We start from the raw sequence: 13,054 nt of genomic DNA on the forward strand, positions 1-13,054 counted from the left end.
GTTTACATTCCAAATCGTCTTTTAGTGGAGACGTGCACACCTCTACAAACAAGTTGAACAACCAATCACACTCGCATTCACACCTGTCTTAAATGTATGTTTTTGGAATATGAGGGTAAAAAAAAACACAAGCTTGGGAGAATATTCTAACCCCAAACCTCTGAACTGTGCGGTAGATGTGTAACCACTAGATCACAACTTTACAAGTAATCTGTAATCATTTACTCAGCTATTACGTCAAATTTATGAGTATAACCATACAGTATTCAGTGCGTAATAGTTGCAGTCCAATGTAAACCATGACATGTACTCCTTTTTTTTTTTTTTTTGTATTTGTCCCGTTTATAAATATTTATAAAATATAGAAACTGATATGACTTTTAATTTGGACAGTGTAACAGTTTTTGGGGTTAGTAACAGAAGCAGCCAGAGTCATGAGCATGTAAAAACCACCTTCTTAACGCAAACGTGTTTGATTTGAGGGAAAAAGATTCAATTGGCCTCGTGCAAGATGTTAAATACATTTCAAGGCGTGTTCCACAAAGAGTTAAACAACTGCGACTGCGTGCCCTTTTCTTCTTTCCCTGCTGCAATAGTGCAACCCAACCGGCTCAGCAGTAGCAGGACGGTCGCGAACGTTACGGAGGTTCGACGTGGAAGACGAGAATGGAAGAACAACATGCTTTGTAACAAATGTTGGCCTTATGGACGCACGCTGTCACGTTGAATGTGGCAAGAAAAAAAGACTACGACAATACTCGTGATTTAAAAAGACCAACAAAAAAACGTCCTAAAATAAGTCGGCGAAATGGACGGCGGTTGGAGCATTACTTTAATATCAGTAGCAATGTTTGTCGGTTGCTTCCTACTCGGATTTATCCCTTTGTTGTTTCGACTTTCGGAGGTAAGTTGCGTCAAAAAACATCGTCATTTTTCTTTTTTTTGGGGGGAAACAGTCGTTTTGCTAGTATGGCGTGTACCCTTATATGGCCATTTGGTGGTAGAAATTTCATAGCCTTGGCGTTAAAAATACGTGTACGTGTTGCAGAGAAGCCTGCACTTCATCTCCATCCTGGGTGCAGGCTTCTTGTGTGGAACAGCCCTCGCCATCACCATCCCTGAAGGAGTGGGCTTAATGCAAGAGTCCTGGACACACCAGAACGGTCACTATCATATTTTAGACGTGTTCTATTCTCATGCATGTGTGTATGCGCTTAATTTTGCATCCCTCTCTTCTTGCAGCTTCTTTATCTGTTGTGAACGAAACCTCCAGAGCCCCCTCGCCTCAGATGTGGATCGGTGTGACTTTGACGTTCGGATTCATCTTCATGTTTGTGGTGGATCAGCTGGCCAGTTACTTCTCAATGTGTGGTAAGAAGTGGTGGACATTTTGCTAATTAAACTTGACGGAAAAATACTGACGTTGTGGACCAGCTAACCGACTCTCTGTGGTGAATTGAAAGAAACAGCCAACAACATTGCTAACGCTAAACTGCATTATTCTGGTTGGACATCTAACGTCCACATGTACTGGAATTTTAAAATGTAGGTCAGTGTGTCTATATGTTGAATTTCTTTTCTTTTTTTTTCTTTTTCTTTTTATTATTATTATTATTATTATTATTATTATTATTATTATTATTATTTTGTCGTTTCAGGAAAAACAAATCCTAACAGTGACGCCATAACAGCCACACTGGGGTTGGTTATTCACGCTGCAGGTACTACAGTAATATTAACACCACTTCAATTAGTTTGTGTTGCGGCACACCATTTAGTGTACTGGGGCAAAGGGCCATCTGCAGACTTCATGTGACTCACCATGTGTGCTTTTTTTTCCCCCTCTCTATAAAAGCCTGGCTTTAGAATAGTGATACTAAACTTGCAGGGTTTACGTCAACACCGACATAGTTTTATTGAAGTAGTTTTGAACTACAGATAGTCAGTTACTACCATACTTACTGTAAACATTCACTGTAATTATGATTTTGCCAAAACTGCTACACTGAGTGTAGGTTATTAGTGAAATGTCGGATTCCGAATTTAGTACCAATTTAGGTTATGTCGCCGCCGTAGGAGCGTAACTCATGTACAGTGACCTATGTCAGTTGAGTGCAGTATATTTACTGTGCCAAATAAAAACCTTTCTTGGAGATAGGGTAAAGGACAATTAAGACACTTACGAAACAATAAATACCATTTAAAACCGCTGTCATCCCTCCCAGTGTGAGTGAGTTCCCCTTGGGTGTTTTTCCTCACATGGTTTCTGTTCCCACCCTGTTATTTATTTTTTTATTTTTAAACAGTTCTTCAGGTTATGTGTTGTGTGCGCATAGTGATGTTGAAGAGAGGGGGCGGGTCAAGTTACATAAAGTTTGGTTTGATAAGTCAAGACTGATACCATTTATACTTAAGTTTAACACTCAAACCACCAACTTTAGAACTGCACGATGAATGCTAAAACTGTGCTATCACGTGTGCTTGTATTTAAAAAAGATACATTACACAATATGATTTCAACATTTTTAACTACATTTTTCTTATTGCTCTTAAGTGGGTCACACCAGTTTAATTTCATTGACTTGTGTTTGTTTGTGTGAACGATTTCCTTGTGATTTAACCATTGCAAGGTCTGGTTTTCACCTATCGTCAATTGGAATATTCTCTAGCTCCCTGTGACCTTGAACAGGGTAAGCCAAATAGAAAAGGGATTCCGATTCCTAAAACTTTATCCTGGGTGGATATGTGAAGGATTTCACCACTCTAAACTATTTCTTTCAAAGGGCCAAGGCAGAATTACATGCCGAACATAAGGAACAGATAATTAACTGGCCAACATTTTCAGGTCACCGAAAAGGAACATTTTAAAGGAGACAATACATATTGGTCACAATCTAGAACAGTTCTAAGTGTTTTAATAACATGACATGTTGCTTGGGCGGCACGGTAGTCGAGTGGTTAGCACGTCCGCTTCCCAGTTCTGAGGTCTCCGGTTCGAGTCCAGGCTCGGACCTTCCTGGGTGGAGTTTGCATGTTCTCCCCGTGCCCGCGTGGGTCTTCTCCGGGTACTCCGGTCTCCTCCCACATTCCAAAGACATGCATGGCAGGTTAATTGGGCGCTCCGAATTGTCCCTAGGTGTGCGTGTGCGTGTGGATTGTTGTTCGTCTCTGTGTGCCCTGCGATTGGTTGGCAACCAGTCCAGGGTGTCCCCCGCCTACTGCCCAGAGCCAGCTGAGATAGGCGCCAGCAGCCCCCGCCACCCTTGTGAGGAATAAGCGGTCAAGAAAATGGATGGATGGATGGACATGTTGCTTGCTTTGGAGGTCAGCACACACTGAATGTTTGGTGCCGTTTTTGTGACCCGTTTGTGTTTTGCCTTGCAAATAGCTGACGGCTTCGCTCTTGGTGCGGTGGTAGCCACGGGCCAGGTGACCGTGCAAGTTATCGTGTTTTTAGCTGTGATTCTACACAAGGTGAGAGTAAAACACATTAAGTTGTTCTTGTGTATGAAATGTGCTGTACAAGTAAACTTGCCTTGCCTAGTACGATGATGACGTGCTGCATTCAGGACTGGTGGGTAGGTGTTAGGGGTGTAAAAAAAAAAATCGATTCGGCGATATATCGCGATACTACATCGCGCGATTCTCGAATCGATTCAATAATCGGCAGAATCGATTATTATTATTATTTTTTTTTTTTTTTTTTTTTTTTTTTTTTTTATGATTCACACCTTGAGCATGGAAGAATGTTATATGAACGGCACATTAAGCCTTAATATTTTTATTTTAATGCTGTTCAAATGTGAAACAGATTGCAAACTGTTTGTGTACAGTGGCTCACGGTTATAAGCCTCAAGTTTTAGATAAATATATTCATACAAATCTTACAGTGTACATGTACAAATTTACTGATAGTATGGAAAAAAATCGCAACAATCGACTTATAAATTCGTATCGGGATTAATCGGTAGCGAATCGTGACCATTCGTATCGGGATTAATCGGTATCGAATCGAATCGTGACCTGTGAATCGTGATACGAATCGAATCGTCAGGTACTAGGCAATTCACACCCCTAGTAGGTGTAAATAATCCCGCTTGGAGCTCACAAGGTCAAACTAAAATGTTTTAGTGAAAGGTAAATAAAAACATGGCTGCTGACAGCAATGAGCTGCTTGCTTCGTTGAGAGCAGTCAAACCTGCTCTCCCCCCACTTGTACCCTTGATCATGTTACCAAATAACATCATGAAGAGATGATCTAGTTCCATGCAGAAAGGGTGATGCTGAATGACTGCATCTTGTATTTCGAAAATAAAGCCCAGCTTTCGGTGCGTCTTTGTGGACTGCCATTGCTCTGTGGGGTCACATTACTGCATCTTGGGGCAGTCAGGGTGTATCAAGCTTCCCTTGAGCGTTGTGAGTAGGAACTTCCTTGTCAGAGATGAATTTACAATTTCCCAGGTTTCTGGAATGCGGCACAACAAATCTGGTTTTACACTGCAATATCAAATGCCCATTTTTTTCCATATAATGTTTGTACACAGTTTCTTCGACTGTCTGTTTCCATGTATATTTCAAGTGACATTTGATATTAAGTGATATTTGAAATGAACATACAAGACTAACTTGCATGTGAAAAACTTCATAAGCATCGAATTGACACCATGTAGTCAAGTGACAACACGGAAATAAATACATAAAAATGCCAAATATTCACTGGTAACCACCAATCAATCTGACGCTGAGTCATGATTGCTTGGCTGAGCCCCCAAGCAACCACGAAGATAGCAAGTGAGAAAATGGCTGCTCCTGAGATGACTTAAAAACGGGTGGATTTTGCTCCTTAATCATATTCCACCAGTGACATTCAACCCATTATTGTAAATAAATTTTATGGTTGACTTCCCCTTTAATGCTTTTGCTGTAGTTTTGACTTACAGCAGGTGTTTTTAACGTGTTAAGACTAATTGCTGCTATTTGCAGTGGAAAGGGACCGAATCAAAGTGCAAAACTAACTGAAGCCCCCTCAAATGTTGCCTATATTGCCTATATAAATAGTTTGAAAATTAAAATTATTTTGACAAAATCATTTTATATGATTTTTATATCTTACATTACTTTACCAATATTAACTTTACCTTTTTTTCCCCTCACCGTCTGACATGAAATCAGATAAAACTTTTCTTGTTTAGACCCAAGTCAAACAGTTTAAAGACAACAAAATATTAAAGGTATACTTCACTTATTTAGCCCATTATAGCAATAAAAAGTTAATATTTTGTCTAATTAATTTGATACTTTCGTTATTTTTCACATACAATGAGTACCTTTAAAAACACGTGTTGCAACTTGCTGTCGACTGTAAATGACATCACAAGGGCTCAGGTAACCAATCACAGCTCACCTGTTTTTTAAGTTTGGTCATGTGACATTCACAAACTGAGCTGTGATTGGTTACCTGAGCCCTTGTGATGTCATTTTCAGTCGACAGCAAGTTGCAAAATGTGTTTTTAAAGGTACTAATTATACATGAAAAATAATGAAAATAGCCAATTTATTATAGGCACAGTATGTAAACAGTTGACTTTGGGGAAAAAAAATCTTTAAAAAAAAAATATACATGTCATTATTTTTGGCATTCTCCAAATAGAAATAATTTTGGTGATAATAACTGACCTAGAACAGCAAAAATGTAGTCTGATTTTATGACACAAGACGATGCAAAAAAGTGTTTTTCTATAGTGTATGCAAACTTAAACTGTATAATTTTTACGACATATCTGAACTTTGTCACCACCCCTAATATCCGTATTGTAAATTGAATGACATATAATAAATAGTTCCCCTTTGTTTGATAGGCTCCGGCAGCGTTTGGTCTCGTCGCCTTTTTAATGCACGCAGGACTGGAAAAGAAGTTCATCCAGGGACATTTGTTGGCCTTTTCGGCCGCAGCACCAATTGTTGCCATCGCCACGTACTTCATACTGCACGCGGTAAGACAGCACAAACCAGTTATCCTGCCATTCCGCACTCACCCGATTTACTAATTGGGATTGCGTCTGCGTCTGCAGACTTGCTCGTCCTTTCAGAAGCAACTCAGTGCAACGGGCATCGGTATGCTTTTCTCGGGTGGGACTTTCCTCTTCGTGGCCACGGTGCACGTTCTCCCTGACATCATCAGCAGTAACGGTCGCGTTCGAGCAGACCATCCCTCCGGTCAACGCCAGCCGCAGAGCCACTTGGGTTGGAAGGAGAGCGTCACTCTTGTTCTCGGAGTGGGGCTTCCTGTTCTGCTGGCTCTGGGGCTCCATGACGACTGAAGAAGGACTTGGCAAGTCGAAACTGAGCATTTGTAGAACGAGAAATTGCTGCTCACTTAGAATGACAGAGTGAAGCTGTCACCAAGCTGACGCGTCAAGGAGAGAAATGAGCAAGAATTAGTGTTGTTCAGATACCGATACTGGTATCGGCAGAGGCAGCGATACTGCATTAAACGGTGGTATCGGTATCAGTACTCACAAGTAACATGCCGATACCATTAATTCCAACCCTAATATAGGGTTTTGGATGCAGCATCTTGTGTCTTGCTCGTGCACAACATTCATTGATATGTGACATGTTCACTGCATGCCGATCTAAGATATCCTATTGGCCCTTGAATGCTCTGAACCAATGGCAGGACAGCTTTTTCATGTTGAGGGAAAAAACAAACAAACAAAAAATGCAAAACATAGGTATCGGTATGGTATCGGTATCGGCCGATACTATAAAGATGGGTATCGGAATCGGTATCGGGGGGCCAAAAAATGGTATCGGAACAACACTAAAGAATGACAATTTGGATGCGGGGCACAGTGATGATTTTTCCTTGGGGACAAGTTGGTCAGTGAGCCACCAGATAGCGCTAATGACCGGCAGACCATGTTGTCTGTGTGGATTAGTTCTTTCGGTACTTGAAGAAAAACTCAATTTAAATAAAGCACACCTGGCAGTACTGCAGAGGGAACTACAGTTACCAGTTTTGTAGCTATGCCAATTATTTTCATGTGAGTGCTTTGAGGCACTGCTATGACGTCATTGTTTTTCTGTCCACAACCTCACCCTCGCGTCAGCACATTTTATTTTTTAACTGTCAAATCAAAACAAGCTACACTTTTTCAATGAGTCTGTAGAAATGTGTAGAAAAATAGGAAACTATTTTTGATGTATATTGGTATTATTAGTGTGTCTGCACGGCACAATGATTGAACACTCTCCCTTTGTGGATTAAAGCAGTTTTCCATTAGGAAATATGTTGTCTTTTGTACACTATTTCCATTCCACAACGAAAACCTTGGCAGGAAGGTGTTAATTTCAATTAAGTTTTTTTTTCATAACCGTTAATAGTACACTGAAAAATGCTATAGCTTTAGATTGATAAATATCAATTTGTTTTCTACAGCACTTAAGGTGGATTGTGAGTTGGCACATATTGCAGATGACTCACCCGCAAGGTGCGGACGACACTCTGGATTGGTCACAAGCCAATTGCATGTTACTTTTGAACGTTAATCTAACATGCATGTTTTGGGATTCGGGAAGAAGCCGCAAAACCCACACAAGCACAAGTAGAATATACAAACTCCATACTAGTAGGCTATAGCTGAGGTTGAAACCTACACAGCAAAATCGGTCAGTGTTAAATTTCCAGCGTTCGATCAAATATGCAGAAAGCAGTGAGTGAGTCAGAGTAAACTTCCTTGAGTGTTTGGGTGGGTGTCGGGTGTAACCTTAAAAGCACTACCTTGAGTGTTAAATTGGCCGCACCCTCATTTCTGGTGAAAGAGAAAAAAAAATTCCAGTGCGCCGTTGACATTTCAATTACGACACATCCAGTTATTGTTGTTGTCAGAGCAGTGTGGGTCTAACACTGGTTAAGTGTGAAAAAAGTAATACTTTGAAAAGTGTCAGACTTTTCTAGTGTTATTACAACTGAGTGTCAAATCTAACACTGGCAATCTTGCTGTGTAGTAACTATTTTGTTTTTAATGACAGTGATTTATTGTAAACTACTAACTACGGCTAAGACAACAAATCTTTCCAGGATTGAACAGAGGATATAATTTTGCAAGTGTGTACATACAATATTTATATTCAATGAGAAAGTATGAGCAAAGCACGAGTGTAAATTTTCATATAAACTACATGTTTTTTTGAAAGGCCTTGTGAAAATTAACTGTTGCCACAGCTACCATGAAAAATATCTTAGTTACTTTACTGATATCTTGATTTTAAAACCAAGAGTAGCCTACAAGTTACTTTATTAGTTACTTTCAGTAGACGTCAACAACTCATAACATAAACATAACAGGATTTGCCAATACTTAATTTTTATTAAAAAAAAACAAAAAAACAAAAACAAACAAAGACAGCTTCTAGACAGTATGGATTTCATTGAACAGTGACCTTAAATGACATTTCTAGAAGCACTTTGTTATCACTCAACATTTCCTGTATGTCACAGACAGAAGATGGATGATTAGCAGTGGACAATGGTTGAAAATGTGCACTACAATTATTGTCTGTAAATTTTACCCCAGCTACAAAAATGAAGTTTTTGCAGGGTATTTTTGAAAACATTTCCCCAAGGCACACTGCCAATCTATTTGGCCATACAGCAACATTTTAATACACCCTTAAAGCTGCTCTTTGTAACAATTTGTCCAAAAATATCTTTACAGTAGCCAAATCCAGATTGGATTTGGGTTCGAATTTCCTGCCGTCTGTCTGTGGATGTGACGTTTTGTGCACGTTGTGTTCGTGAAAGGGTGTGTGCAGTTCTATTTTTCATCAACAGGTGGCAGTGTCGATTCAAAATTGAATTTTCTGCGTTCAGCAGCTTTGATGTTCATCACACAGCTTTAAAACTGCTGGGTCAAAAAATGTAACCCAATATATGTAAAAATTGAACCTAAATTTTGTTGTTTTACTTAAGACAACCCAGAAAGTTGTGCCAAATAGTCAATAACCCTTTCAAAATGTGACAGTACGTAGTTGGGTTTTGAAAGGCCATGTAATGGTGCGCAAAAACCCGAATATGGTCTTATTCGAGTTTTTAAAACCCGATTTAAAGAGCTTCGTAACCTTTTCTAACTCAAATATTTGGTCATATAGGCTACTAAAGTACCTCTTTTGAACAAAACTTTAGTTTGTCTTCTGCTCTATTGGCAAAGAATCTTGGACTGAACAACTTGTAGGCGTGTCGGCCATCTTACATTGCCACTTGCTAAACGAGCCTAACTTGAATATATTGATTTCTCAGTGGTGGTTTCACGTTATTTTTAAAACAGACGCTGCGTGACATGAATGTCTTTGACTGTAGAAATTTACATGTATATGTTCGTGAATTGTATAGAAGCTTGTGTGAAGATGCCAGCTAGCGAGCGTCATTTCAGAGGTTCATTCGGCTAATGGAGGCAGCCAGCTGAGCTTCCTGAGCCATCTGAGCAAAAGAGCGACTTTGAGTCTTTTGCCTCACTCGCTCCCTCAAGTGAAATGAGGCCAGGGCCTGCTTGTGCGCCTCCTGCCGGACGTTCTCCCGTTCTCGCAGCAGCCTCTCGCACTTCCTCTCCTTCACGGCGACGCTGCTCTCCCTGACCTTCCTCAACACCTCCTCCTCTCTCTGCAGGCTCTCCCGTCGTCGCCGCTGGCGCAGCTGCCTTTGTTTGTTGTTCTGCCGCGTTTGCTGGCCCTTCTTCCTTTGCTGGGCCCACGTGTGCTCGGCGGCGCTCTGCGAGCGTTGCTGACTCAGCTTAACCAGGAAGTGTTTGTGTGTGAGCTGCTGGATGCTGTGCAGCTTGGCCCGGAGTTGCGTCCTCAGCATTCGCTTCTCCTCCTGGGCCGCCCGTTCCTGGAGCTCCACCAAACGGGCCTCCACGTCTTTAGCGTGTTTCTCACGAGAACGCCGCATCTTCCTCTCCAGCGCATCCCTCAAACGTGACTCATCATCCTCCACTTGCTTCTCCACTTGTTGTTTTAGGAGCACGTGATGCAGCAGCTCCATTCTGTTCTCCTCCCGGAGACGCTTCTTCTCCTTCCTCTCCAAGCGCAATTTGCTCCACCTTGCTTTCTGCTCCTTCTCCGCAGCTCCCCGTCTCTCCTTCTCTCGCTGCCTTTTGTCCACCTCCTCCATTTCTCTCAGCACTTTCTCCTGGCAGCATTTCCTCCCGTGCGCCTCCTTCTGCGCAGCCACCATGTGGCCTCGACGCTGCGCCTCCACCTGCTCCTTCAGCCTCCTCCAGCGCTCCTCTTGCAGCATCACCTCCATTTTGAGCTGCCCCGCTCTCTCTTCCTCCCGACGCGCTCTCAGCCTCCTGCGGGCCTCCAGCTCCTCGTGCCAGCGTTGCACGCTTTGCATCAGCGTCCGCGTCCGCCTTTTCTCCGCCTGCGCCTGCCGGGCCTGTTCCTGCCTGCGGGCCTCCTCCCGCTCCTCGTCCTTCTGCTGTCTGAAACTGAGGTGTTCCACCTCTTCTTGGTGCTTTAGCAGCATGAGAGCTGCAATCTTGCAATCCGTCTGCGATATTGGGACACACATCTTCCTCCTGATGTCTTCAGTGAGCCTTTGTAGTTTCATCTGGATAGCCGGAGAGTGTCTGAGGTCACCTAGGCTGCAGCTTGTGTTCCTGTCCGGTTCTCCTGGAGCTGAGCAAGATGTTTTAGTAACACTTTTGTCCCTAATACACAGTTCCGCGTATGGAATTGGATCCAGGCTTGAGATTTTCTTAGTGTTCGGCCACCTGGCAACCTGCTGGATAATCCTCTCCCTCTCATCGCGGCACATTTGCAAAAGCTTCCTTCTCTCCTTTTCATGAGATTCGTGTATAACTTTCACTGCCTCTAAAGGCAGGTCACACTGCTCAGACAATAAATCATTCAGAGATTTTGTCAGAAGTTCAACAGGTTTGACTCCAAGTCGTGTGCAGGACTCCAAGGAGCGAGGGCTTGTTAAAACGTACCTGCTCTTTTCTGCATCAGCGGAGTCAAAGTTGTTCAGATCCAAGTGAGGCGGAGGCGAAGATGACCTCAGCTCCCACATATTGAAGCAAGACCTATGTTACCGTTTGCAAAGAGCCTCAAAGTGGAGTAGCCTGCAGCTCAGTCGGTTCTTCAGCGTGACAGGGTCATGAAGGGATTAGTTTGTCCATGTGACCAGTCCGTTATGCCTATCCTCATAAATGGAATGAAAGAAGTTCAGTCAGTCTAAACAAATGTAATCACGTGAAATCAGCAATAGAAAAAAAAATAGTATGCAACAATATGTTCCCACTATATTGTTAAATTCCATTAATGCAGTGTAGGAGTAAATTATGATGAATGTACAGTCCATTAAGTGTATATGTAATTCAACAAATAGTTTTAAAAAGCAAATTAATAGACAAAGATGTGGAAATTGTTACAAAATGAGGAGATATTTTTACCAAGATAAAATATCGTGCATTTTATATTAGGTTTATTTAACAGAACCTGTTTCATCAACAAGGTATTAAAAAAATCTATTCTGACTACAAAAAAAGAAGTTAAATAATATGAATGCAGTTATTTGCACTGAAAATACATTTACATCAAAATAAAAACCATCATCAATGTAAAAGCAAAACAAGCAAAAATGTAAAAATAAATAAATAAATAAATAAATAAATAAAAATCTATTCACATTTTGCCAGCAGCTGAATGTGATTTGGGACCACTTGTGGTTACCGTTGCCATGGCAAGAGAAACAACTTCAGTAAAGACAAAACATGAGCGGCTTCCCTGTGTCCAGCTCGCTCTACAACTTAGTGCGCCATCTACCGTCCAGTTAATGCGTGGAGCATCGAGATATGGCAATATCATCCGGTGGGGCTTTTGTCTACTCTACAACATGGCGACAACGACATTGGCCTCCAGGGCCAAAAGTACAAGTACACAACCTCAGTCAGTCTGTCACAACTCATTCAGGTGAGTGAACCACGACATTAGTATTCATACATATTTCCATTCGCCCCCTTTTACATTGGGAGTCAAAAGGCAGTATTCATTCCACATTATTATGAGGGATCGTTTTCTCTTTGGTGTCCGTCGTGGGAGTCCACTGGCTGGAAAATGGGGAAGAGGAGCGGTTTGAAGATGAAATCGGTGGTTACCATGGTGCACATTGCCACAGAGAGCAGAGAGCCTTTTGAGGGATACGCGGCTACGCCACCTTCCACTAAATGTAAGTTGTGGTGATTTTAACCAGTCTACGTGATGTGAAGTTTTTTTTTAAAAGTATCCGATGAAGTATGGTGAGTTAAGAGTGTATTTTCCTCTGTTATGGTAAATGTTAAACCTGTTAAATGAGAGTCAACCCAAAAGTTTCGAATAATGTATTCTATGCACTTCCTCTGACCTAAACATGATATTCTGATTAATGTTCTGTTTGTGGAATGTGAATTACAAAATCCACCCATTTTGATTCTTCTCAGGGGGCGGCCATTTTGCCACTTGCTGTCTACTAAAAATGACATCACAGTGCGTCAGAGCTCAGCTTACATGATGAGCAGGTGAGCCGTGACGGTCGTTACCGCATTTATACTTTCAATTGAAACAGCACTTGGTTCGCGACTGATGTTTCATGAGATCACAACTACGAACGCAAATTGAAAAAAACAATTAAAACGACTTGCTTATGTGGAGACCTTGCCATTTGACTGCTTGGCTTTCAAGTGGTTAGATTTGATTGGTTAAACAGAATCATATCCGTGCTTGACACACAGTCTCTGTGTTTGTAAATTATGTATTAAAACATCTAAACAAAAAAAAAAGTATGTTGCATTAAGGTACTCTGACAAGAAAAACAAAACAAAACAACAACCACATACTGCATGTGTGTAATGTGCGTGCACACATACAATTCATTGATTCAAAACTGGACGTAAATATGACAAATACAAATAGGTTAAGACATTGTGGCTCATCTTCTACTCTGGATATAGTCAATTAGGTTGACTGCACTTGTAATGTTGTCTATGACCATATACTGTCATCATTCTTGATG

General features: G+C 41.4%; 2 protein-coding genes across 2 annotated transcripts; one reads left to right on the forward strand and one right to left on the reverse strand.

The window, feature by feature from the left end:
* The first annotated feature begins 4 nt into the window (after window positions 1-4).
* LOC144000812 (zinc transporter ZIP9) lies at window positions 5-7,006 on the forward strand. The gene is made up of 7 exons (XM_077494448.1): window positions 5-904; window positions 1,049-1,163; window positions 1,243-1,371; window positions 1,659-1,721; window positions 3,389-3,474; window positions 5,859-5,993; window positions 6,072-7,006. Exons 1-7 carry the CDS (start codon window positions 809-811, stop codon window positions 6,318-6,320), a joined length of 873 nt encoding a protein of 290 aa, XP_077350574.1. The 5' UTR covers window positions 5-808; the 3' UTR covers window positions 6,321-7,006.
* Window positions 7,007-8,361: 1,355 nt separating this feature from the next.
* LOC144001599 (uncharacterized) lies at window positions 8,362-12,179 on the reverse strand. Its single transcript, XM_077496081.1, has 2 exons — window positions 11,693-12,179; window positions 8,362-11,201 (listed from the first exon to the last, which is right to left on the reverse strand). Exon 2 carries the CDS (start codon window positions 11,072-11,074, stop codon window positions 9,431-9,433), a length of 1,644 nt encoding a protein of 547 aa, XP_077352207.1. The 5' UTR covers window positions 11,075-11,201; window positions 11,693-12,179; the 3' UTR covers window positions 8,362-9,430.
* Window positions 12,180-13,054: the final 875 nt, after the last annotated feature.

The sequence above is a fragment of the Festucalex cinctus genome, chromosome 14, assembly GCF_051991245.1.
Source record: "Festucalex cinctus isolate MCC-2025b chromosome 14, RoL_Fcin_1.0, whole genome shotgun sequence".
Lineage (NCBI taxonomy): Eukaryota > Metazoa > Chordata > Actinopteri > Syngnathiformes > Syngnathidae > Festucalex > Festucalex cinctus.

Coding starts and splice junctions, on each gene's coding strand:
- LOC144000812 (XM_077494448.1), top strand. CDS start 809: ATGGACGGCGGTTGGAGCATTACTTTAATATCAGTAGCAATGTTTGTC. Junction 905..1,048: donor TGTTGTTTCGACTTTCGGAG/GTAAGTTGCGTC, acceptor TACGTGTTGCAG/AGAAGCCTGCACTTCATCTC. Junction 1,164..1,242: donor GTCCTGGACACACCAGAACG/GTCACTATCATA, acceptor CTCTTCTTGCAG/CTTCTTTATCTGTTGTGAAC.
- LOC144001599 (XM_077496081.1), bottom strand. CDS start 11,074: ATGTGGGAGCTGAGGTCATCTTCGCCTCCGCCTCACTTGGATCTGAAC.